The sequence below is a fragment of the Bos indicus genome, chromosome 23 (assembly GCF_029378745.1).
Source record: "Bos indicus isolate NIAB-ARS_2022 breed Sahiwal x Tharparkar chromosome 23, NIAB-ARS_B.indTharparkar_mat_pri_1.0, whole genome shotgun sequence".
In the NCBI taxonomy this organism is placed as follows: domain Eukaryota; kingdom Metazoa; phylum Chordata; class Mammalia; order Artiodactyla; family Bovidae; genus Bos; species Bos indicus.
This window is the reverse complement of record NC_091782.1, coordinates 16,863,895-16,890,100: the sequence shown is the minus strand read 5'-3', so window position 1 is coordinate 16,890,100 and position 26,206 is coordinate 16,863,895. Positions and strand designations below refer to the sequence as shown.

Below are 26,206 nucleotides of genomic sequence, written 5' to 3'. Positions count from 1 at the left end.
AGGGGAAATATGGGCCAAAGGAGACTTTGGCTTGGTGAAGGAAGGCAGGGGTTGATGGGCAGCTGGCACGCCTGTTGGGTTCAAGGCATCTCTAACAGGATCACTAACCCCAGCAGGCCAGCAGGGTGCTGGGTGCCAAACGAGCTTCCATGCATGTTTGCTGAGTGAATGTGCGCTCCAAGGTTCACCGTCCTCCCCCTGCCTTCTTCTCAGGGGAGATTCACCAGGAGACTGGAGACCAGGTGAAAGCCCCAAGGACAGAGTGGAGGCAGTGGGGCTCTGTCACTCACCGAAAAGGGGCTGGGAGGAGGGAGCAGGAAGCTGGGGCCTTGGCTGCTGGACCGAGGCAGGGCAGCCAGACCAGACGGGGACCCTCTCTCCAGTCAGACAGGGCCGGGCAGCCCAGCCCTGTCCCCCCACCCCCACCCCCTGGCCGCCTCTGTTTAAACAAGCTCTCGGCCTGCTGTTGCATGGAAACCGGCGCCGGCTCTTGTTCCAGAGTGACGTGGCTGCCCTCTTCAGCACTGTTTGTTTCGGCCTAAAGTCCTGTCACCAGCCTGACTTCTGACTCGCCCTGTTTATCTCTCTCTCTCCTTTGTCAACTCATTACTCCCAAAGGCCAAGACTGCATTTCCAGGGCTTGTTTATCCAGAGCAGAGGGGCAGGGACCAACCGACAGATGGACAGACGGACAGAGGAAGAGGAGCCACGGGGGCACAAGGAGGACGGACCAGGGCGCCACCCGCAGACCCACTCACGGCCTCTGGAGTGGCCACTTAGAGCCGGCGGCCAGCGCTGCTTTTTGTTGGTTTGTTTTAAGAGTGCTTTTAGCCTGAGAGTGGAGAGCTCTCATTCAGTCACCAACAGTGGTTTATTTAGCACCTAGTAGGCGCCAGGCCTTGCTGCCTTGGGGACTGCGAAGTGTGGTAGGAGCTGAGCCCTGCACAAGGAAACACCAGGAGCCGGGAGAACCGAGATCTACCATCCCTGGCACCTGGACAGGTCAGTGCTGCCTCTGGCTGCCCCCTTATCCATGATGTGGGAATAACAACAACACAAACTTCCCACAAACAACACCACAAAGGTAAGGGGATTAAAGTCCCAAAGCATCAAACAGAGGCACAGAGTTTTTGTTTGTCCTCCAAGGACTTCCTGATTGGGGTTGAGAGGGAGCAGGCACTTGCTGGGCCCAGCCCTCTTCCTCCATTCACTCTCCCAACAAAGAGTCAGAGACATGTGTTGGGGGGGAGGGGGTAACCAAAAATCGTTACCCTGAAGCTCCCCTCGCCAAAGCTTCACTCATATATTGGAGGCAGAAGGATGGCCCACAGAGTGTTTCCTTTTAATTGACAATTTTGTAATTTTAATTTTGCAGGGTTCTTTTCATAGTTTGGAGCCAAGAAAACCTTTTTTAAGTCTCAAATATTTTCCTTGGCCCTAGGCACTACGCCCGTAGTGAGCGCAAATGGATAAACCAGCCCTCCCTCCGCCTGCCTCCAAATCTCCACCCCAGTTTATTTGTGAAACAGATATAGGATTTTCCAGGACTTTGGGATATTCACCAAAACAAACAGGGATAACTGGAACGTGGAATATAGATGGTAAAACACAGCCTGAGTGCAACGCAGAACACAGAAACCTGATCAGTACAGACAGTCCCGTCTCTCCCCACCCCACACCTCTCCCCGCTTATCCTGCTCACTGGTGCTCAGTCTTCTCTTTAAATAATTTTTTAAAAGAAACTTTCCCCCTAGCCTTCCCTCCACTTTCACAAATTTTCATAGCTCTGTCTGCCTAGAGGTGCGAGAGAAGTTTTCACCCATACAGAATGGGTGGCCTTGGAGATCTCCGTCCTGGTATGTTTTGTTATTGTTTTGATAAAGGGTAGGGTTCTGCCCTTTGACCTTCTGTCCCCCATAGATGGTACAGACTCTGTGGGTCTCTTCCCCAGGGAACCTGCTTAGGCAAGCTTGGGAGATGCCAGCGAACTCCCAAGGACCATCTCCCTGGAGAAAGGAGACAGGCCTTTTCTGCTCAAGTTGCCACTGTTTGCAAGAGGAAGGGATTTTTAAAGTCCTCAATTCTGTTCACACCCGTATGGATCAGTCACTGGGGGGAAGGATTTCACGCCCAAATTGCATCTGATCCTAACAGTCCCTGTACTTCAGGTGCCAAGAGGCCAAGGCTCAGGGAAGCCCAGGACTGGCCCAGATGGACTGCCGGGAAGGAGAGGTGGAGACAGAACCTGGGTTTGTTCATTTCCTGCGTCAGTCCTGGCTAACCAGCTCGGGAGTCGGCCTTCGGACAGTGCTGCTTCCAATCTGACCTCTGGCTTCAAGTGTGGTGGGAAAGGGCCCCTTAGGGGCTATGAAGTGGGAGAAGGAGCCTCAGGGCAAACCTGGGGGAGAGCAAGAGATGACGGGGCACACACCTGTGCACACAGGGCAGGGAGGGGCACAGGCAGGGAGGCAGGACCACCCCCCCCGCCGGGGTAATGCCACCAGCAGTGATTTGAGAAGCAATGTCAAATAAGAGAAGGAGCATCCCAAGGCCAGGGCTGGCTGGGCCGGTTCTCCTGAACTTGTCAAGCATGATTTTCCCTTTTTCCCGGGTGGGGCTGGGAACTGGGGCCCCTGCTCTGTCATAACCCAACCAGGCTCCCCACCCTAAGGCCTCCTGATCCTCAGAGAGGCTGGTCTTGGACTCCTGAACTCTTCAGTTTAGGGTGGGAATGATGAAGGGGGAAGAGGGAGGAGGATACAGACAGAAGTTTCCAGTCGGGCACTAGACCTGGAGGCCTGCCTCTGCTTGCTGCTCGTGAACTCCTCCCGGGTACGCTGACCCCTGGTGCCTGTGAGTTGACTCACAGCTTGGATCAGGGGCCGGAGGCAGAGGTTCAGGTGGGGAATGCATTACAATACAAAGTAAAGCTACCAATGAGTGCAGAGCCCCCTAGGCCAAAGAGGAGACACCAAGAGCAGGGTCTCCCTCCCCCAACCCTGTTAACTTAGTCAGAGTGCAGGAGAGCCCAGGTGCCCGCCTGCCCAAGATGCAACCCCCTCGAGCCTGCTGCCCAGCCATCTGTCTGCCCTTGTGGGCATTTCTGAGCCTAAGCCCAGAGATCTCAGGGCCCCCAGCCACACCACCCTTTCTGGAAGGGCTGCTCTCCCCTGGCCTTAGTGATCACTAGGGCCCGGGGTGGGGGGTGGGGCGCGCTGGTGGTCCCTGCTGGTTGGATCTTCTCAAGAATGTTAAGGTCAGGCAGCTAGACTGGGAGCGGAGGTCCCCGGGGAGCCGGGATCCGGCATCCCTCCCAGGTGGCTGGGGAGGCGTGCCGGCTCCTACCTGTTGCTGCTGGAAGTGCAGGAGCTCCGCGGGGCTCATCTCGCCGTTGCTGTCTGCGCCCACTGCCGAGTCCCTGCCCGCACCGCCTGCGGCAGGGCCCGCAGCCCCGCCGCCGCTACTGCCGCCGCCGCCGCCATCGGCCTGCCCGGAGAGACTGCCCACGCCGTTCTGACCAGACGGAGCTGACCTGATTGTCTCCGAGGCGGATTCCACCATCATGTCGCTCTAGCGGGACCTGGAGAAGGAGGAGAGACGTGGGGGAGGGGCTGAGGCGCGAAGGCCGGACGGCGGGCCTGCAAGGGATGCCCCCAACACCCCCGTCCCCAAACAACACAGCTCCACCGAATCGTGGGGCGGCTTCTCCCTCTCAACTTCCTGGAGGCCGACCCTGGGACCCCTGCTGGGGGGCAGACCCTCCTAATGTCACCCTCCCCCCAGGCCCAGGTGAGGGCAGCTCCAGCCTGTAGCTGAGGCGCCCCCATTGCCCCATATTTCCTCGAGGGGGCGACGCCTCACCCCTAAACCAGTTCAGGCCTCTCCCTCCAGGCTAGCTTGTAAGGCAGAGCCAGGATGGGCAGGGGTCTGCAAGGACTTAAAAGCAGGTGAGGTATTCACTGGGAGCCACCATATTGCCTCCCCTCAACACCTGTGATGGCCGTTGTGTTTATTTCCCCCCAGACCCGGAGCTCCCCAAGGGCAGGGCCTCCTTTCCCGGCTGCAGCACAGGCAGCTGCCGTCTGCCCAGCTTCCACTACTGGATGCCAGTCCCTCAGCTGGGCCTGGAGCTGCCCCCGGGACGCGGGGCAGCCGGTGGTCCAGCCTCCCTGACCGTCCATTCTAAGGCCCTCAGCCCAGCGCCTTGCCCAAAACTGATTCTCAGTGTTTACTGTCTCTACAGGCACCCGGACCCCTTCTCACAAGAATCGTGGGAGACCGTTTCTTTCGTCCTGATTTTACAGATGGGAAACCGAGGGTCCAGACCATCAGAAGATTTACCCAAGGCCGAGCCAAGGCCTGAATCCTGTGTCTTCTTCCCCCATGTCCCCAAACTGCCTCTCAAGCAGTGGCAAAAACATGCTCAGAAGGACAAGAGGGTATGACTGGGATGGTCAAGGCCAGCAAGGAGGGGCCCTGCGGTTCCTTCTGTATCTCATGGAGGGTGCACTAGCTCAGATACCTGTTACACAGACCGAAGCAGATGGGGGGCTTCAGTGGGCAGAGCTGTTCTCAAAGGCTGGGGTCTCCAGCTATTGCCAAAGCCACAGTCCCTGGAGAGGAACATTGATTTCAGCCAACAAGACACAGTTGGTACCCACTACTGATCTCTGACAGGAGTCTTAACCTCCCTAAATCTCAGTTTCTCTGTCTGTAGAAGGAATTTCTCCCAGCCTCAGAGTCCCGTGAGGAGTAAATAAACCAGCACACACAAATCGCCTGCAGAATTAAGGTCCAACAAATGATTGGTCCCTTCTTCACCTGCCCTCTATTTGTAAGGGTGAAGGCCCTGGGCTCGGAGAGGTCGAAGACTTGGCCCAGATCACACAGCGATCAAGGGGTGGAAGCCAGTCGGTGATCTTTCCTGCCCTTCTTGATTCCCTTTTGGCCTTTGCAGACCCCACAGACACATGGAGTCCCTGACCCAATACCTGGGTGCGGGTGGGCTTTAACAGACCAACGGCTGGAAGAGACTGACTGCCCTAGTTTCTTCTCCAAAGAGGCAGCCCCCAAATTCTCTTTCACTCTGGAAGAATTCTTTCCCGTCACCCTACTGAGCCCCTTGCTGTTTCTGCCCCACTGTCTCAGAATGGGAAGGACAGTGAGGGTATGGGGGATCTGGGGGGCTAGAGCACTGCTGAGGGCCCCTGGGGAGGCCACCAGTCCACGTGTGGCACATCACACCTGCTCTTGTGCGGCCCCCTGGGTGACCCTGCGCTGCTGGAGTGTCCCTTTTTCTCTGCGTGTTCCCAAGGGCTTTTTACAACCCACCCCCCCCCCAACCCAGCTGCGGCTCCCAATCCTGGGTTCCGAGAGGAGTTGGGCCGGGGGCAAGGGCAAGGTTGGGGGTGACGGTTTGGAAGAGATTGAGCACTCCCTCTCAGGCCTTAATGGCCGTGTCAGCCTGGGGGCCAGTGGCTGCCAAATGATGGATGGCATGGACACCATCCTCCACCCACGAGAGCACAGGGCTCCAGCCCCTTCCCCACAACCACCCACTTCAATTCCCCCCAGCAGCCTACAGAGCACCTTCCTGCACTCAGGCCTGGGCACCCCCGCTGCTACCCAAGGGGGAGGGGGAGACAGCAGGGCCGCTCTGCTCTCCCTCGGCCTGACCCTGGCCCTCATTCCAAGTCTAGCTGCCCTGAGATCTGAGAACTCCTGGGCCCCTGGGGACAAAGACCAGAGCCTCAGGGGTATGTGTGTGTGTGCACAGGAGAAAGGAGAGAGAATCCAGCAGTTTCTTCCTTGGGGTAAGAGAGAGTGCCCCCCTTCCCACACTCACACACACCATAAAGTTGATCAGACAGCAAGTTTGGAGAAAAGGAGAAAAAAGGAAGGAGGATGCAAACAGAAGTGTCCTTTTCTTTTCTTTTTTATTGAGGGGGGGATATAGAGCGACACCCAGTGAACAACATAATTGCTGCAATGTGGCGTATAATAATAGCTATTCAAGCGCCGATCATTCATATTAAACAGGGTGAAGCAAGCCTCTCATTTGCATGCTTGAGATTATATGCATTTGAAAAGTCATTTCCGCAGGGTGTATGAATGGCATTAATTCCCACGTGGCACTCTGCTCTGCCCCCTCCCCCAGGCTCCTGCCCGCCCACCATCAGGAACCCAAATCTGCAGGTGGGTGCTCCCAGGAATCTCCACACCCTCACCTCTGCCCTGAGACACCTGCCCTCCCGAGGGGAAGCACATGGGCAGAGGGTAGCCTCATGCCTGTCTCTCTGCTGGATGATGTAACAGCGCTGGGGTGTTCCCGCACTGTGGGTGAGCAGGTTCTGTGTGCCTGGGGCCCAGCCAGGTAGGGGTGGGGTGGCTGGGGTGGGGTGCTGGAGGCAGGCCTTGATATCAATGCCTGGTTCCCATAAGGATAGGGGAGAAAGCCAGTGTCCATGGGAATCTGGACTCTGGCGGGAGGAGACAGGGGCCTGAGTGTCAGGGCGCCTGAGCTCAGTCACAAGCAGCTGTGAATCCTTTCCCTTCCTCCTCTGCGCCTCCGTTTCCCTGTCTCTGTGTGGCGAGGTGGTCCTGAAGGTCTCTTCGGACTTGGAAGCTCCAGGAATAAAACTCCCCAGTGTGTGGATAAGAAACCACCAAGTTCTAGTGGCAGCTGAGAGACACGGAGGGTCCACTTGAATCAAAGCTATCCCTTTCCCAAAGGGAAATGCAGGCCTCAAAATTCCCAGTGGAAACTTGGGCTGCCTGCTGTGGTACTGAGGGGGCCCCTCCAAGAGCCCCCTCCTCTGTTCACTCCCACCCCTCTGCCTCTTTCCACACACTCCCTCCTCTGCCAAGCCAGCTCCAGCCCTGGACACCCCTGTCCTCAGCAAAGAGCTGCTGACTGACCACCTGCAGGAGCCAAGAGGCGCTCTGGGAAGGAGACCATCTGGTTTCAACGGCCAGCTGGGTGACCTTGGGCCAGTCACTGGTTGCTTTTTTTTCCTTCAAATGGACATGTAAGGAGAGGGAACAAGATCTTTCTAGGATTCCCTAAAATTGATTCGGTCATGGCCCACCCAGCCTTCCCTGAACCCTGCCCTGCCGCAAGCTGGGGGCAGCGCAGAGTCATCCCCTGTGCTCCAGGATTTCTCCCTGGGGTGCTGGTCCTACCATTGGGCAGGTCCTGGTTTCTGGTCTCTCAGGGCTCCCCTGGGGCGCCAGGGCACCTGAGAGCCTCTGGCTAGTTAAGGAAGGAAGGAAGGAAGCAGGGTCTAAGCCGCAACCGCCTCTTCCGCTCTGGGGGCATCTGCGGGGCCGCTGGGGGCTCTCCCACCTCCCCTGAGGCTCCTGGCCCTTCGAAGGACGCGGGCTCGCAGCATGGACCGGCTTGGAACGCGCCGGGCCTGCCTCTGTCCCCTCCCTGGCCGGAAGTGACGAGTTCCACCTACCTTGGGGCCAAAGGGAGGACCCAAAGGTTAGGGTGCTTTCTGGGGGGGAGGGGAAAAGGAACAGGGAGCCCCACACGCTGAGAAACCTTTTGTGCCTTTTCCGCGGGCCCATATGGTGTACGGAGTATTAATTACCGTAGCTTTTTAATTAACAATCGCTTAATCTGAGCGATTGCCATGACACCCTATGCCTCGCCGCGAACCCGCGCCGCCCGCCCTGCCAACTCATCAATTAATTTTTATTGACGTTTTCTTCCCCAAACAGGCACAATACCAGGGTTTTCCAATTAACACCTCCGCGATCTCTAATTAGTGCAATTAACAGACTGATGGATGCCCGGAGTTTACCCGCAAGGGAGGGAGGGAGCGAGGGAAGGGGCGGGGCAGCCCCCAGCGCGCTCTCGCTAGGGGCTAGGGGCCGCGCATCCGGCAGGGCGCACACGCTCACACGTGCATTCGCGAAGCCGGAGAAGGGGCGCACCCCCAGCTCTCAGGGGGAGCCCGGCTGGTGGGGGCGTGACCACAGGTAACCTGTACCCAGAGCAGTGGTGGTGATTTGAGTTGAAATAGCAGACACCGGGGTCCAGCCCTTGGGAAACCTAGAATCTTGTCAGGGGGGCAGTTGAAAGCCTGAGACTAGGCTAGACTAGAAGCTGGCTTCTAGCCCTACCTCTGTCACCAGTTTGCAGTTTAACTTGGGGCAAGTTCTTCCCTTTTCTTCTCCGTAGGATGATGGGGGAAATTGGACTAGATGTAGCTATCTGTTTACAATGTATATAACGCTATCAACTTCCAAGAAAGACTGGGAAGCCGACTGCAATAAAAGACAGACAAAGCTACTTAAAATATAATACCATGGGGTAGTACAAGGGAGAATAAATGGGCCAAGACCTTAAGCCAGAGGATCTCAAACTTCGGTGCATCAGAATCGCCTTGGGGGGCTTGTTAAAATACAGATTACTGGGCCCCCAGCCTGGAGCTTCTGATTTTAGGCCTGGAATGCCCTGAGAATTCATTTCTTAAAAGTTCCTAGGTGATGCAGATTCGGCCTGTCCAAGGCAACAGCAGGGCTCCAGCAACAAGCACTGGCTTCAGTTATGAGCTTCCTGGTGGCCAAAACAAGGTGATCTACCTCCAAGACCGTTTGTTCATTCAACGTGGCCAGTTAAGCCAAGCACTGAGTGAGGCCCTATCTACAGGATACTAAAACTCGGTCCTGGCCCCCAACTGGCTTACAAAATTCAAACAAGCCAGCGTAGGTGTCCTGGGTGTTTTGAGGGCAACTGGTAATAATGGAGGTACAACTTCACCTCCCTTTTTTCCTGGGTAAATTTGGCATTTGTCTTTTTGAAAGTTTAGCCAGTATTGTGAAGTTTTGGCCACAAAGTCATTCTTCTCTTTCTGATGCTGCCCAGGAGAATATTTCACCAGCAACGACCCTTCATCCATTCATTGGTTCAACAAATATTTAAGCACCTACCCACGTGCCAGCCTGTGTTTGTGCAGACCTGAGTAGGCCTTGCACTCCGGGAGCTATGTCCCCACAAGGTGAGGCAGACGATAAATAAGGACACATGTAGATAAGCTCAAATAAAACAAATTCTATAAATATGAGTACAAGGAACAAATAAAAGACTCAATTTATATGGAGGAGCAAAGAAGGCTTCTTTTTAAGAACTGGCATCTATACTTAGAAATGAAGAATAAGCAGGTATCGGTCAGGCAAAGTGTACACTGAATGTAGGGGGAACAGCAATCTGCAAAAGGCCTGACTTCACAAGAGCAGTCACTGGTTTCTGAAGACTTCCTTCAGAGCAAAGAGTCTTTGAAATGGATGCAATTCTGGATTATATAAAAAGACATGGGACATCCCTGGCAGTCCAGTGGTTCAGACTTCACCTTCCAAAACAGGGAGAGCAGGTTCAATCCTTGGTTGGGGAACTAAGATCCCACATGCCTCATGGCCAAAAAATCAGAACATAAAACAGAAACAATGTTCTAATAAATTCAATAAAAGACTTTATAAATAGTCCACATGGCGGTGGGGGGACTTTCAAAGATAGGTTCTCATAAGGTGCAATTTAGAGGAAAAAAAAGCCACACATAAGCAGGTACCATATGGAACAGAGCATGGGGCTGCCTTTTATTTCCTCCCTTCTCTTTTTCCTCCTCCTCCTCTAGCTGTCCTGCTATCAGATCCCACTTGTGTCAAGGGATGTAAAGCAGAGGGCTCTTCACAACGAGCGCTGGCATTTCAAGCACCTGAAGGATACTTCCCAATCTGTCATCCCAAGGCCTGGGGATCCCCTTGCCCATCCAGCTCAGGCCCCGAAGGCCCACTGGCTTCGGGCCACCAGGTGAGAGGAGGGCTCCTGCAGGAGCCCTGGGGGCCTCGGCCTTTCCTCCCAGCCCCTCATTGGACCTCCTACCTGCTGACCCTGCTCTGGTCTCTTATTAGCTCTGTAATTAGAACATGAGCAGTGAGGTCACCATCTGAGCCTTGGTTTCTTTATTTGTCATGTGAAGCTAATACAGTAACCCTTCCTCACAGGGCTGCCGCGGTATCGCTGCCTGAAGGTATGCAGAGAAGGCTACTTACTACCGTTGTGGGGACCCAGCAAGACCAGATGCCATCCCCTCATCCCGGCCCTGACGCTGGGGCCCCACCCATTCCAGGCTCGTCCATTTTCACTCTCTTCAGCACTTGAGGAAAGTGAGATAGAACCCAAGGGTTAGAATGTCTCTGTAGCTCCCAATAGGCTCCCCAAAGCAAGGTAGGGTGATGCGAGCCCCATGACCGCTTGGCACTCTGATCAGCCTGGGCAGTGTCTCTCCTCAGGCTGAGGGGGCCATCAGAGCTCCAGAAAAAAAGCTCAGTCCCTCTCCAGGGCCCTCCCTGGACTGTGGGACGCTCTTGTGTGGGTCAGAGTCTGGTGCCCTGGGCTCCCTGCTAAGATTCTCACTTCAGCCTAAGAATCTCCCTGAACGGCACACTGGGAACTATCTGGTGTCCAAGTTCGGGGATCATTCGAGGCCTCTTCTTAGCACAAAACCTCCAAGCCCAAGGAGCTAGTGCACATGCCAGGCTAAGGACGTGCCTCTTAGAAGTCTGTAGCCGCCTCTGATTTGGAAGGTGAGCCGCCATCCCGGGGTTCTCTGTTCTAGGTTCTCCTCCAAGTTTCAAATAACTTTATCTTCTAATCATAAAAGTAGGACATCTTGGCAGAAGCATGTGAAGAGGAAATAAATGAATAGTACCTGTAAGTCTACCAGCTGGAGAGCTAGACTTTGGGGCCCCACCCCTTTCAGTCTCGTCCATTTTCTTTCTCGTTGGGCATATAAACTTTTTTTTTTTTTTTTTGCATATAAACTTCTAAAACGTGAGCTTGGGTTCATAATCTGTACATGGTTTGAATTTTTGTTTTCCCACTCACCACTTACTATCATAACCATTTCCACATGACATCAAATATTTTAATCAGCACTTTTTAGTTGTCACAGAGTTGTGTGAATGACGCTGGCCACAGAGGGTAGTGGCATTTGGGCACACAGAAGTGAATAAAACACAGCCCTTGCTGGGCGGGAGGGCGGTTATAGCTTGGTGGAGAGAGACAGACACAGGCAAACACAAGCATTAAAAAATATCCATATATATGCTCTGTGTGCTAAGTAGCTTCAGTCATGTCCAACTCTTTGCAACCCTATGGACTGTAGCCCACCAGGCTCTACTGTCCATGGGATTCTCCAGGCAAAGAATACTGCAGTGGATTGCCATGCCTTCCTCCAAGGAATCTTCCTGACCCAGGGATTGAACTCCTGTCTCTTATATCTCCTGTATTGGCAGGCGGGTTCTTTACCACTGGTGCCACCTGGGAAGCCCCCACCTGGGCTCTACCCCGGATCAATTTAATTGGATTCTCTGGGAAGTCAGATCTAGGCATGGAGAATTTTAACAGCATTCTAAATTTCCGGTACAGCCAGGGTTGAAAACTGACTACACAACACACAACTTTACCAGTGTTACGTTCAGGAGATACTGGAGAAGGGGGCTGGCTATGGATGCCTCGAGGGAGTAAGATGCTCCGGGAAGGTTTCCTGTAGGAGGTGACTTCTGAGCTGAGTCTTCAGTAAGTGAAGCCTGGGCACACAATTTGTGAATATATTTTAGTAACAACTATTCCACTCACAGAGGCCTTGAAAGTTCTTTCCCATGTCCTGTCACACACAGGCACTCACTGTGACGTTTGAAGGAACCACACTTTGAGGAAGTTTAGTGATGTTTCAAGGTTTCTCGGCTGCTAGGAGGTTGAGCCAAACTGAAACCCTACAGCTCCCAAACCAGAGCTCTTCCCTGGAATTCCATCTCAAGGTGGCAAAGCCTGGAGGGCGGTCACTGGAATTTCCCAGGAATCCGAACCTTGCCTCGCCACCATCACCATGCCCCTGCCCCAGCACACTTTTCACTGGCTCCTGCCCCAAAATGCTTCCACCAGGCCCTAGCAAGGTGGCCTCCCTCAACACTTCTTTCTTTCGAGTACCGTGACCAAAAGAAAGAATTAACAATGAGAAAAAGAAAAAAAGAGAACCAAAGAGCCCACTCCATCTCGTTAAGAAAGTAAACATAAGAGCCATCTAAGTGTCTAATTAAGCTTCTAATTAGTCCCTGCTTGTTACTAATGCAAATTAGATTACTCCGCTTAACTACAGCATGTCCACAACACCCTTGTTAATTGCGGCCTTTTGAAATTAAATTACTCCCTAATTAGCATATCAAAGCCATTGATTCGGAGCTGGGAAAGATGAGGGCAAGAGGAGCCGAATGCCAAGTTTGGTTAATCAGAGATGGCTAATTAAATAGTGCCGTCTTTCGTGGGGGGCCTGCTGGTTAAGGGGTGGGGTACTCACCCAGGGCCTGAGAGGCCATCTGGAGCCTGGTTCTGGTAGTGCCCTTGGCACCAGGGGGCTCCCGTGGGCACAGGAAGGGCTCCTGCCAGCCTGGGACAGACCAGTGGTCTGGCCTTCTCTGGGCCCTGGTCCCTCTCTTTGTCTCCCCTGATGATATCTAGCAGTGGCATTTACAGAAATCTTGGGTACCAACTCAGAGGCATCCAAAAAACACATCCATATTCAAATGTGCAAGATACAGGATCCTTCCACATCTTTCTCCCTGTTCCAGGATGACTTCCGGAAAGGTTACTGCAGCCCAGTGCTTCTCTAGTCCCCACCTGTGGTTCCATTCTTGGAAGAAAGCATCCTCTCCCCCACCAAAAAGTACATTAAGTTTCTGTTGGGGATGGCAGGTAAGAGGGTGATGACTTTCATAGAGGGGTTCACCTGGGAACGGATGGGCTAACTTCAGCTTAGAACAGACCCCTCAAGACGTAAGACCCTAAAATTCCCTCCGTGGTAGAAAGAAGGGGGGGAAATTCATCTACCACCATCAGTTCTTAAGCAGCTGTGCGAGAATTAGATGTGGGTCAGGGTGTCCTTAAAGGTCTTTTCTGAGCTTGTACAGACCTTGCAAAGCCTCTCGGACACCCGTCCTGCCTAGCTCTTCCTAGAATACTTAAGTGAAAGTGAAGTGTCCGACTCTTTGCGACCCCACGGACTGTAGCCTACCAGGTTCCTCCGTCCAAGGGATTTTCCAGGCAAGAATACTGGAGTGGGTTGCCATTTCAGCAAAATCTCCATGACAAAGTTGCTCCCCAAGGGGGCCAAGTGGGACTCGGAGGGTACTCAACCCCAGCCTATCTTTACCCCACAGAAATACAGGCTCCATGTTTGATAGTGTTTGGGTTTTTCAAAAGAAGCCAAGCAGAGATATTTATGTGAAATTTACCACTGTAATAAACCTTGTGAGAGCCAACAAAGGGGTGAAGTTAGCCCAGCTGTGATCTCAGTCCTACGGCCAGCATTCTAGAGGGGCAAGTTCCAGTCAACTGTGTGACCCTGGACAAGTTAATCACCTCTCTGGGCCAGGGGACCTCACTTGTTAAGCAAGAACAAGGAGAGGAGGTATGTGAAATGGCAAATCACAGTCCCTCAGTCAGGGTCCGGTGACCACCTCGTTCCACTCTGTACCTGCCATAATCCCTTCCCAGACTTAGGATGTCTTCTAGAACCTTCCTCCTCCATCTTCCGTGCAGAAGGCAGAGTCTGACCTTCTAGGTCTCTTTGGCAGGAGGCACACACCTGTGCCCTATGCTGTACATTTAACAGATCAGCCCTGGTGGGGGCAACAGATCTTAAATGCCTCATCTAAAAAGGACAGAACTTTCACAAGAATAAACTCCTGGTGACTGACAGTCCCTAGCCTGGTCGATCAATGTCTCCTCTGCCAACTAGGATGTTTATCTGTGTGTATATGATTCTGTCCCCAGATCTTCCTAGCCTGATCCTCCTCTTCGAGTTTCTCACCAGCAGACCTCGAAGCACACAGAATCAAGGTCATGGCCAAATTTCTAAAGGGTTTGGTTTTGCTGATGAATGCAGGGATCAAACCGGGCCCAGGGGAGAGGAAGACTGCCCCCTCCCCCACCAGCTCAGAAGGGTGAATCTCAGGTAGTGTCCAGTCCATGGGTAACCATCCAAGCCAAACTGGGCTAAAGGCCCATATCAGTGGTTTTATTTTAGAAAATAAATTTCAAAGCAGGAAAATAGAAACGGGGAAGGGGTGAGGCTGTCCTGGTGTGAGGGGGAGGGCAGAGCGGCAGCACACAAGGGCCAAGCTGCAGCCCTCCTCGCTGAGCTCTCTCTCCCAAGGAGATTCAATTAATTGATAACAAGAGGCATCAAATTAATTTCTGGAGGATGTGAGATTCTGATGAAGGGAAATCTTCGTAGATGGGGATCGGGAGGGAGGGGGCACGCAGTGGCCCCTCTAATCAGGCTCCGCTGCCTAATTGGGGGGGAGGAGACTTTTCTGGGCCGCAGGGTCGCTGCCCCGCGCTCCACAGCGCCCCTGTCGGGCAGGACCCGCGGAGGCGGTGGAACAAAGGGGACCAGTCTCCTCTCTCACCCAACTCCCAATCCCTTCATTCCACAGCTGCAAGAAAGTGGAGAGCAGGGAAAGGGGAGTGTGGGTGCTCCCTCCCCAGCAGTACAGTCAGGAAAACCGGGGCTCAGAGAGGGAGCATCATGGTCCATGGTCAAGGTTGCAGAGGGAATGAACAAGCGGGTAGTGGCGCTTACCCGAGCCGCTCACCAGGGAGTCTCAGACCCACGCAACCCAGACCGGCCCCAAGCTCAAGGAGGTCAGCACAAGGCGTGGGAGACCCTCCCTGTAGCTGAAAGACCTGAGGCCACCCGGCCCCTCTTCCAGAGTTCCCTGGACCTCTCAAAAGCCCCCAGCATCTTTTCGGAGAGGGCCGAAGACACTCGGCGCGCACGTCCCAGCGCTCAGGTCTCAGAGATCAAGGAGCTGCCGGCACCTCGCACTAATGCGCTTGCGGAGGCTCCGGGAAACACTGGCCGGGCGAGCAATCCTGAACGACTGCGCTCAGCCGGGGCGCGAGAACCTGGAGCTCGGCCTCTCCTGGGAACCCTGGAGGCTTCCGAAGGGAAAGATTCCCCCAAGTGGACAGACTACGCTCCCTCAACATCCGACCTCCGCATGCGCCTGCGACTCTGACCCGGCCCGGAGACGACCCGAACTGGAGATGCGGAAGCCTGGAGAAGCACTGCGCCCAAGCACAAGCGGCAGCCGCCCCTCCCTCGGTCTCCTGTAAATCCCGAGTCCCCATCCCTCCCCCAAATGCTCCCCAGCAGCGTGCCCTTTTCTTTCAAGGCGCATACACTCTGCCCAAAGAACCCCCTGAAGGAGAGAGGGGAGGAAGTATATGCTACCCTCTTTTGGACCAACTTCCTTCGGCCTGGGTCTCCTGGAAGCCTGGGCTCCAGAGCTGGGAAACCGAATCTAACGGAGTCTGCCCGCTGGCCGCCGGAATGAAGAAACAGAAGCCCCTTCACCAGCCCACTAGGCCGGTTTCCCTCCACACAGCTCAGCCCTCCTGCAGACTCAGCCGCTAGGACGAGGCATCTTGTCCAGGCTGGGGAGTATGGAAACCAGAGCCTGCCCCCCACCACCAGCACCTGTGGGAAAGATCCTCACTGGGGGACTTGCTCCATTTCTGATTTTCCAAGTTGCAAGAGAGCCACCTCTGCTAAAACCTCTTTTCGGAGAGACTCTGGCAGCTCAGCGGTGGAAGGCCACCGCACACAGTGATGGCTCCACAAGGTTTGTGGAATCCCGGTCTCCAATCCCCAACCCACCCTTCCCTCCAGTCACCATCATCTGTCTCTCCTTCGCTGCCCAAGGAAATTCTGGGTAACTTCCACCCATTGACCCTGCCTATCTTGAACAAATGCAGGGGGGTCACTAGTCTAGACACCCTACTCTGTAACCGTCTGAGAAAAACCCACCGTCTCATCCCCACTCCTTCCCATCTGCACTTGTGGCCCAGGTAGGTATGGTCAGAAACTCCCAGTGGGAGAGAAAAAACCCTTTCCCCACACCCTGCACCACCAATGACCCCACCCAGCTTCTGGTCCCAGCTTGGGAGGCTCCAGTTGGGCAGAGGATGGGGCCTGGGGAGGTAGGCAGGGCTTCTGGGCCCAGGCGAACAGGCTGCAGGGGACAAGGATCAAAGGAAGGAAGACCACCAGCCTGGCCGAGGCCAGAATGGCTCACTCCTTGAGGCACTAGCAGCTTTGACTCTCTAGTCCAGCACACTGTGGCCTTGTCCAAATGGGTATCTTTTGTGCTGGGAGCTCTTGGTTTCTAGGTCAGGCAGGCATGCTCTGAGTCCAGGCTCCTCCCAGGACCCACCTGAATGCTACTTCACAAGCCAACTGTATCTGCAAGCCTGGGTATGGGGGGTGTTGGAATAGAGGGTTCCTGTGCCCCCCAACAGGGCAGCACTGGCCGTGGGTGAAGGTACGCATTTCCATGGAGAATCCAGGAAGGCAACACTGAAAAAGACAGTGACTTCACCCTCAAGGGAAGGAGCTTTTTGCTTCTCCACGGTGATCCATCCAGAGGTGGGTCCCAGATTGATTTGAGACTGCCAGCCAAATCTATCTTCCATAAGACTGTGTGAGCCAGGGTTCCAAACCATAGGAGTCTCCCTTTTTTAGAGAAAGATGGTACCATTTTTCCTCCTCTGTGTTCTAGAGTATTATCCCTCCCACTTTTGTGTCCATGAGCACCTTAGGATGCTGGGGGGAGGTGGACCTTCCAGGGTCTTGTGCAGCTGAGAGATCCCAAGTCCTGAGCCCAGATCCTCCCTTAAAAGGAAGACAGGAAGGGGAAATCCAGCCTTCTCGCTGGAGGACTGAGGGGCACCCAGGCCTGAGCCCATGAAAGAGGGAGGGGAAGTGGCAGGCCCTCCCATCCTCTTTCTCCCTTCCCCATAGCAGAGGCTCAAGCCCTACCAGTTACACTGGTGGGAGTTCTAGGAGCCCCACCACTAACTAACTATGTGACCTCAGACAAGCTGTTTCTTCTCTCTAGGCTTTATTTTCCTAACCCTTAAAATGGAGATTAATTTCCAGTCCAGCACGTGGCCTGGCAGTGCTGAGAATCTAATAAAAGCTACCCCTTGGTCAGTACTACGGTGTGCCAGGCACCGTTCTAGGTACTTTACACTTGCTCTTCCATCCCACTGGCAAACATGCTCTCAACTGCTATCACTGACCTACTTTATGTTTAAGAAAACTGCGGTTCGAAGAGCTTAATTAAGTTCTCCAGAGTCTCATCACCACTGGCAGGTTCCAAAGCCTTTTCCCCTGTGACCCATGTTCTGCCCTGGGAAGGCCCGAGTTCCTTGCCCTGAGTTCCAGAGTCCTGGCACCAAGTCATAGGAAGCCACTGCAGCCACTGGAGCCTCAGCATCCAGTCAAAAACAGTGCCCGTCCTGCCCTGGTCTGGGAAGCTGGGAGCTTTTGAAGGAAACTGTGCCAGAGCTCCTTGGATGGAAGAAAGTATTACTTTGCACTGCTGATGTTGCTAAGTCACTTGAGTCGTGTGCGACTTTGTTCGACCCCATAGATGGCAGCCCACCAGGCTCCTGTCTCTGGGATTCTCCAGGCAAGAATACACAGTTTGGGGTATTAGAAAAGCAAAGGCACTGTACCTGCTTGAGCTGGGCTGGAGGGGTTTGCATTTCAGCTGGAGAGACGGGAAAGCCACCAGGGCAGTGGGGCAGCAAAGGATTAGAGGTAGAGAAGAAGGGTGCAGCCATGCCAGGCGTGGCAGATCAGGGAAGCCTTCTCAGGGAGATGACCCTTCCCCTCCTTGCACCTCATACTTCTCTTCTGACAAAGACACCCTTGCACCACCCTCCTCTCTCTAATGTCTCATCTGCCTTTCCTACCCTGACAATGTGCAGACCCCAGCCCTCACAGCGTGGGCACTCCAATGCCCAGTCTGGGAGCTGCCCAGACAGTGTAGGGGCTCAGCAAACTCTTGGGGGATTAATTGATTAAAGGACCCTCCCACCACTCCCCCAACTTTCCAGCCCCTAAGGAAGAGGTGTGTTTGGAGTAGGGGCCCAGCAGGATATGCACATTCCTGGCAAGAAGGGACCTACCTGCCAGCAGCCAGAAAGGAAGTTTCTGGTCAAAGGCAGAGGAAAGGGGGTTGGGTAGGGGTGTCCAGGTGTGAGAAGGGACAGAGATAGGTCCTTTTGCAAGTTGGGCCACACTAGCCCCCCACCCCACCCCCGCACTCCCCCACACTGGTGTCATGACTTTCTCTCCCCAAGACTCAGGGGTTCACCAGCTCCCTAAGTCCTGCAAAACCTGCCCAGGACCGGGAGAGGGAGAGGAAAACCCCACCCAGCAATCTAGCCCTTAGTGCCAGAAGAAAAGGTTCCCATGGTCTCCCCCAGCGTAGAGCCAAGGTTAGGATTGGGGAGGGGTAAGGTAGTGAGGGGGGACCCAGGAGAGATTCAGATCTTACAGGAGTCCCAAGTTGGGGGGCGGGGAGCACAGCCACTGCCACCTGATGCCACTGTGCCCCACTGATGACAGTGGGAGTGACACCAGATGGGGAGCTCAGGAGACAGTCATGCTTCTGAGAGGCTCAGATCTAAGGGTGCCGGAGCGGGCAGACTGTCCAGGTGCCCACAGCACAGTCCCAGGGGCCTCCCTCCTACCTGCCAGGTGACAAAGAGCCCAGAACCCAGGCAAAACAAAGTTTCTCAAGTTAAAACAAAAACAAAACAAGCCTGCAGATTTCCCTTCCCCTGCAGCAGTTTTCTGCCAGGTTGGGCAGGGTTGGCTGAGGCAGGGGCTGTCTGAGGGGGGTGGCTCTCCTTAAAGCAGCTGGGGCCTGGCAAGCTTATTGGGCCTTTGCCCCTTCCTCTCACCCCTGCCCCACCCACTGGCTTACTAGGAAGCTCATCAGCTTGAAATGCCCAGTGCCAGTAGCGTTCAGTCCCAGGTTCCCACAAAAAGTGAATTTCTGGGTTCAAATCCTTGGTGTCGAGGTCTCTATTACCCGCTGTGTTCTACAATGGCACTGGTCAGACTCTCCCTCGGCTACAGACTGTATACATGATCCCACAGCTCCTTCCTTCTGGGTGGGAGAAGGGGGCACCCAGGCGAGCCTCCAGCTCCAACCCTAGGTGCCTCTCAAACGGTGCTCCTCAACCCCTCAATCCTAGACCCAACACAGTTGGCTTTGGGACAGTCCAGGCACGTGCTTTAACGCCGGATGAAGATGCTCAAATTCAAGTGAAAACCCGCATTGGCCAAAATGCTCCTAGGCTTTTCTCAGCAACCACTGGGATGACAGCTTCAGACTCGGGTTTTCTCCTGGGGCACCTCACCTCCAACCCCTGCTCCGGTCTCTGAGGTCAAACAGCAGGGAGACCCGGCCCAAGGATGCAAGACACGCGGGAGATCTCCAGACGGCTTAAACCCAGGCACCGAGGGAGCGAGGATATCAGCGGGGCGGGAGTTGGCAAGAGAAGCCGGCGATGCACAGGGCTGAGCCGGGGGTTCTATATGGGCTCAGGGTCTCGGCGTTCCCATATCCTCTTCTCCTAGCCAAGAGAGTCCGGGTGGGACGCCCAAGTGTTCACGAGGTCGCCCCAATTGGAGAGAAGGAATCCGCAGCCGTTAGGGCCTCTGACTCAGAATCCGCCTCCCGCGAAAGCACACGGTCCTTTGCCGGGGAGGCCAGGACCCCTGGCAGCTCAAGGCGCCCCGCTTTCTAGCGCCTCGGGTTCTAGCCAGGCTCAGCTCAAGTTAGTTAGGCGTTCGTTGATGGGGAGCGCAAGGCTGGAGCGCTGCCGGGGTGACCGCCGCTCGGGGAGAAGTGTTTGCGGGGGGCCTGTCTGGGAAGATGCCACAGTTCTGGGTCTGAGGAGGGGGGTCCTACTTGGTTATCCCGGGACACTCTTCCCAGGCGACCTCCGAACCCTGCTGCCGCCTTCTCTCTTCCCCTGTATGGTGAGGCGGGGCTCTCTCCAAATGGGGCGAATAAAGATACCCACAGGGTCAGCCCCCCACCCTCCAGCACCGGCGCACAAAATCACAGGAGGCCGTTTCTAGACGCTCTCAAGTCCCCAAGAAGTTTTCCTCTCGTATGACCCAGCCGACCCAGGGATGAAGGAAAGGAGACCACTGGCCCCGGAACCTCCGAGATGCGACCCCAGCAAACCGAGTCCCCTCCTCATCCAAAGCGCGGCGAGTTGGGCTGCGGTCTCCCCCGTCCCTATTTGTCTGCCTCCGGCGCGTCTTGGGGAGTTCTAGACAGACTGGGGTTGGGGGACCCCACTTCACTACTTCCCTCCCCGGCTCAGCAAAGTCTAGGCCGGGAGGTACTCTTTGTTTTACTCGGGGAGTGGAGGGGAGTGGTGCGGTGGTCGCTCCCCCAGACACCCCATTTCCCGCGGGTAGGCCGGGAGGGGGCCGGTCCTAGATTCTCGGGGGGATGGCGGGCCTTAATAGCCTCTCCAGCCCCCCACCCCCACCCCGGCCGACCTCCGCTGCCCACCCCCCGCCGCCGCGCCGTAGACCCCACCTGTTCCCCAGGCAGCTCCCAGCCGCGGGGGCCTGAGCCGGGGGCTGGGTGTCGCGGCCCCGCGGGGTCAGGGCGCCGCAGCCGGCCCCGGCTGGAACAAAGTGCGCCGGCCTGGGCCCGGCTCCTCCCGGCGCCCGGCGCGTCTCCGGCGGGCAGTTTGCAAACACAAAGTGAGCCAGTGAGCGGGCGAGAGAGTGCGCGAGCGAGGGAGTTGGGCTGGTCGCCGGCCCAGCCCCCACCCGCGTCCCCGGGCTCGGCCGGCCACCTTACCTGTCCGGCCCGGCCGCTCCGTGCGGGCTCCGGCCCGTCAGCCCGCGCGGGGCATGGGGCTCGCTCGGGTCGCCGCCCGGGCCCGCCGCCGCCGCCGCCTGCTGGGGCTGCCCCTCCGCGCCGCCCGGCGCCGCGCAGCTCCCGGGCGCCCTCCCTCCGCGCCGCGCCGGCCGGCCGCCCGCCGCGCGCCCTAGCCTCGCCGGGGCATCGCACTTTGGGGGCGGCTCGGCTTGCTTCGGCTCTGCTCCTCCTTCTCGGTCCTCCCGCGACGCTAGTCCTCTCGCTTCGCCGCCGGGGCTCCGGGACCCCGGCGTCCCCGCCCCCGGCCCAGCCCTGGTTCCGGCCCGGGCTCCTCCCCGCCGCGCCGCCGCCGCCGCCTGCGCCGCGCCCTCTTCGCGGGCTGGGCGGGGGGTGGGGGGCGCTCCGTCCCGGCCGCCGGCCGCACGCTCCGGTCCGTAGGGGCGGCCGGCTCCCGACTCCGAGGGGCTGCGACTGAGCCCGGGCAGCGAGTGGCTGCGAGCGGGCGGCACGCGGGCGGGGCGGGAGGGGGCGGGGGAGGCGGGGAAGGAGGGAGCGCGCCGAGAGCCAGGGAGGAGGGAGCCGGCGCGCGGCGGAGGGAGGGCAGACCAACTTCTAGCGCTACCATAATTCGCCTAAAGCAGGTGCAGCAACTTTCACCCGGCCCCGCAGCCGGCGGCGAGCGAAAGGAGACCACGTGGACCAAACTTTAGAGGAAGAAAAAGTGGGGAAGACATAGGGCTGCGAATCTGTAAAAAGGCGGTGGGGGTGGGGGGAATGGAGGGACCCCAGGGATTCACTCTGGCTTTGCGAATCCCAAGGCGCGCTTCGCAAACCCCAGCCTTTCTCTGGAGTCTGGAGGGACGGCCAAGCCCTTGCTCCCACACGGTTCATTGGTTCCCGGCGGGCTGTGCCCGGCGCAGGGAGTGGCCGGGGGCGGGGGGGGGAGCCAGGGTCTGGAGCGGGTGTCCTTCCTCCCCTCCCTTCTGCGCCCCGCTGCGTAGGGCTGGGGGGCGTGTGCTTCTGAAGCTGGGTAGGGTGGTGGTGGCGGGGAGACAGGGTGGTGGTGGCGGGGAGACTCCTCTGGGCTTTGTGAAACGGTCACCCCGGGCGCGCGCCGCCTCCCTCTCCGGAAGGGGAATTTCCCATAAAGTGCTCTACGAACCAGTGAAAAAGGGGCCCAAAGCCGGATCCGCGCGGGCAGAGCGGAGTGCAAAGTAAAAGCAATTATCCGGACAAATTAGATTGTAAACAAAACTCAACGTCTTTTGCCTGAGGGCGGGGAAGTGCGCGAGGAGGAACCGAGGGATTGTGGCTGGAGCCAAGGTGTGTCTTTGGGTTGGGAGGGGGAAGTCCGGATGAGGAAAGGCCCAGATCCAAGGGGGAGGGCTGTGCTGGTAGCAGGCGCCCCACGCGCAGAGACTCGTGGAAATCTGAATAAATTCTCTCTCCGCCTTCTAACCCCAAAACATCTCCGATCTGGCTCTGTGTGTTGCAGTGACGAGAGGTGAGGAACACCTCAGAGCTTGTCACGAACTGGCCGTGACCAAGGGAGGGCCCGGCTGTGAGAGGAGGCTAGGAAGGCTGTGGCCCTAGAAGGCTCTTCTCGCCCAAATCCCTCGAGGCAGGTGGAGACGGGCAGACACGGGATGCTCCGGTGGATTGGGAGCTTCTGGTGCCTCGGGGATGCCGGGGCTGTGGCCTGGGGAGAGAGGATTTCTTGGAAGAGAAGCCTTTCCAAGGGGACTTGGAAGAAAAAGAGATTTCCTCTTGGGTTCTCCTCGCTTTACTCCGTCCCTTTTCTGCGGGTGCAGATGACCAGGTGGAGCTGTCCTGTGTGTGCTGCCTGTGCAGGTCCAGCTCCTATGTATCTGCTCTGCATGGGGCAGGTGTGACAGGCATATTCAGGTTCTGTTGGAGCTTTTCAGATAGCTAGCTGGGAAATCGCTGGGAGGAGGACCCTGAGCGCCTTGTATGTGGATACCACAGGTCCTTTCCAGCGTAGCAATAACAGAAGCATTAAGAATAAAATAACCACAGCTAACATTTGAGTTGTACCACATGCCAGGCATAGGACTCATTTCATCTTTGCCATAACCCTATAAGTAGATAGTCCTGTGACCTCCATTTTACAAAAAAGTTAAGTTCACCTGTCCACGCTTACCTGGCTGGTAAGGGATGAAGCAGGATTCCAACCAGAACTACTTCAGTGAGGCCTTTGAAACAGCACTGCCTGCCTGTGGGTTACCTGAGTAGTACAGTGTAGGAGGAAGGAAGTCTTTGGTGGTGTGATTCTATTTATTTTCTGTGGAGGGTCAGCTCTGGTGGGAGTCAGAGCATGTGGACGGGCCTGAGCCTGACCTGGAGTTGACAGGTCCTATGTAAGCCCAGCTGGATGATGATCATGCCCCTCGGGCCTCCTTCCCTCCTCCCTCCTTCTCCTGCAGAGATTTCAGGTGGGGTGAAACTAAGGACTTTCAATACAGAAGAAGGAATGAGGTAACATCCAGTGGGTTTCTCCAGCTGTTTTCTGTCTGGCTCTCTGGCCCACTGCGTCCTTTCCCATCACCTTCTTGCAGCAGCCCTCCACACCTCATACGTGGATTCACTTGGCTAAAGGGATTTCCCTAAGAAATGGTTTTCAGTTTACCATTATCTTCAGGTCAGTTCAGTTCCCAGCATCCACCCCCCCCACCCCCCCCACCCCCCCACCCCCCCACCCCCCCCACCCCCCACCCCCACCCCCCCCCACCCCCCCCCACCCCCACCCCCACCCCGTGAGTCACAGTGGGGGGCCCAAGGGAGGAAAAATATCCTGTGTGGTCCTCACCTAAAGGGCACTTTAATTAGGAAACAAGGTCTTACTGAAGACATATACAAAACACACACCCCCAAATTAAAACAGCCGGCCCAAAGCCTTTCTTTCTGGATGCAGGGGCTCCAGAAAAAGTTTCCAAAGAGTAGCCCTTGGCTCCTAAGCAGAAGCAACTGTGATTAGGTAGGAGGCTCCTCTTTCCGTCTATCTTTGTTTCTTCAAAGGGTCCCAGGGTCAGGGCCTATGATGTGACAAGAACAAGGGCCCATGGCCTGGCCCTACTAGGGAGGCCATGATTAAGAGCACAGAGGCTGGAGTGAGGCAGCCTAGGGTTGAACTTCAGCATCTGTCACTTACCAGCTGTGTGATCCGGGCAAGTTACAGGATAGAGCCACAGTTTCCTCATCCATGACCTTTGGAGAATGCCTCCTGGGGTTTGGAGGGTAGCATGAAAAAGCCTGGGCAAAGCATCTAGCTCTGTGCCTATTCATCACATATTTTCCATAAACACTCACTTTCTGTTTTGTGAGCCCCAGTTTCCTCACCTAAAAACGAGAATACTGACTTCACAAAATCGTAGATCATATGTACGTCTGCAGTTGATACTTGTAAGTGCCTGCTGTGTGCCAGGCACTTGATTCACATGCTGTTCAGCTGCATCACCCCGGGCAAAGTGGCTCTTCTCATTTTACAGTGAGGCACTCAAGTGTAGGGGCTCCCAGGTGGCAAAGAGGTAAAAAAACACCCTGCCAATGCAGGAGATGCAAGAGACACAGGTTCGATCCCTGGGTTGGGAAGATCCCCTGGAGGAGGAAATGGCAATCACTCCAGTATTCCTGCTAGGAAAATCCCATGGACAGAAGAGCCTGGTGGGCTACAGTCCACAGGGTCGCAAAGAGTCGGACACGACTGAACACACACATTACACTACTACTACTCAAGCTCAGAGAAGTCAGGCAACTTACCCCAGGTCACAGACCTAGAAGGTGGTGCAGCGAGGATTCACTCTCAGGTCTTCATGCCCTGAAGAGGTGCCCTTTCCCAGGGTCAGCTACCTCCCTGTTCTGGGGATGAAGTGGGTTCAGTCATGTCCAGCTCTTTGTGACCCCATGGACTGCAGCATGCTAGGCCTCCCTGTCCATCGCCAACTCCCAGAGTTTACTCAAACTCATGTCCGTTGAGTTGGTGATGCCATCCAACCATCTCATCCTCTGTCATCCTCTTTTCCTCCTGCCTTCAATCTTTCCAAGCATCAGGGTCTTTTCCAATGAGTCAGTTCTTTGCATCAGGTGGCCGAAGTGTTGGAGTTTCAGCTTCAGTATCAGTCCTTCCAATGAATATTCAGGACTGATTTCCTTTAGGATGGACTGGTTTGATCTCCTTGTAGTCCAAGGGACTCTCTCAAGAGTCTTCTCCAATACCACAGTTCAAAAGCATCAATTCTTTGGTGCTCAGCTTTCTTTATAGTCCAGCTCTCACATCCATACATGACTACTGGAAAAACCATAGCTTTGACTAGATGGACCTTTGTTGGCAAAGTAATGTCTCTGCTTTTTAATATGCTGTCTAGGTTGGTCATAACTTTTCTTCCAAGGAACAAGCGTCTTTTAATTTCATGGCTGCAGTCACCATCTGCAGTGATTTTGGAGCCCCCAAAGATAAAGTCTGTCACTGTTTCCGCTGTTTCCCCATCTATTTGCCATGAAGTGATGGAACCAAATGAAGTGGGTCAGTGGGTATGTTCTTAGTACCAGGCCCGACATTGGGGGTGGGGGTGCCCTCTATTCCCACAGTCCCCACACATCTAGACTCAGATATTTTATGTTTCCATTCATCTGATTGCTTGAATCTTACTTCTTTTCCCCCTTCAAAACCTTTTTTTTTTTTTTTTAAGGGAATTCCCTGGTAGTCCAGTGGTTAAGACTAGACACTTTCACTGCTGTGGGCCTGGGGTTTAATCCCTGGTTGGGGAACAAAGATCCACACAGCATAAGAACAATAACAACCCAAACTGGTTTTTAGTTAATTAAGGAATAAAACATTACCAACATAATGTAGTGGCTCAACAGCTGAGTATACACCTATAGAAATGCATAATGCGTTCAGCAAAAGACAGATACTAAAATGGTTGAGCGGGAGAAGAGTGCCATTCACGATAGCCATTAGCAGTGGAATGGGTGAATAAGTGCTGATATTCTCATGCATGGGCTAGCACTTGGTAATGAGAATGAACAAGCAATAGGCACACCCAGCAATGAGGGGATGTCTCACAAACAATGTTGAGCACAAGAATCAGTCACGCCTTTGGCTGGAACTCCGATCTTCCAGTAATTCACCAAAATGTCCAACACAAAGGGAAGGAGAGGGGCACCCACCCCTTTCTCTCTAGGCCTTTCAGAAAACATGGAGTCAGTCCTTTGACCACATTCATGGGAATCTACAAAAAAGGTGATATTGTAGATATCAAGGGAATGGACACTGTTCAAAAAGGAACGCCTCCCAAATGGTACCATAACAAAACTGGAAGAGTCTACCATGTTACCCAGCATGCTCTTGGCATCCTTGTAAACAACTTAAGGGCAAGATTCTTGTCAAGAGAATTAATGTGCGTAT

At 55.2% G+C, this 26,206-nt stretch overlaps 1 protein-coding gene and 1 long non-coding RNA gene across 8 annotated transcripts in view; one reads left to right on the top strand and one right to left on the bottom strand.

Annotated features, from left to right (window-relative positions):
- The window catches only part of FOXP4 (forkhead box P4), a 51,128-nt gene extending 29,852 nt beyond the window's left edge, over positions 1 to 21,276 (bottom strand). For 2 of the 7 annotated variants that reach the window (XM_019986141.2, XM_070777957.1), the window contains exons 1-2: positions 20,761 to 21,274; positions 3,346 to 3,580 (exon numbers count right to left, since the gene is read on the bottom strand). In XM_019986141.2, coding sequence (XP_019841700.1) covers positions 3,346 to 3,564 — 219 coding nt within the window. In that variant the 5' untranslated portion in view covers positions 3,565 to 3,580; positions 20,761 to 21,274. Of the gene's footprint in view, positions 1 to 3,345; positions 3,581 to 4,522; positions 5,091 to 20,760 lie in introns of those variants that run through there. The other 5 variants (XM_070777959.1, XM_070777958.1, XM_019986143.2 and 2 more) reach the window with 5 other exon arrangements.
- Positions 120 to 4,775, top strand: LOC139178948 (uncharacterized). The gene is made up of 2 exons (XR_011563383.1): positions 120 to 242; positions 619 to 4,775. It is a non-coding gene; the product is annotated as an uncharacterized lncRNA (long non-coding RNA).
- Positions 21,277 to 26,206: the final 4,930 nt, after the last annotated feature.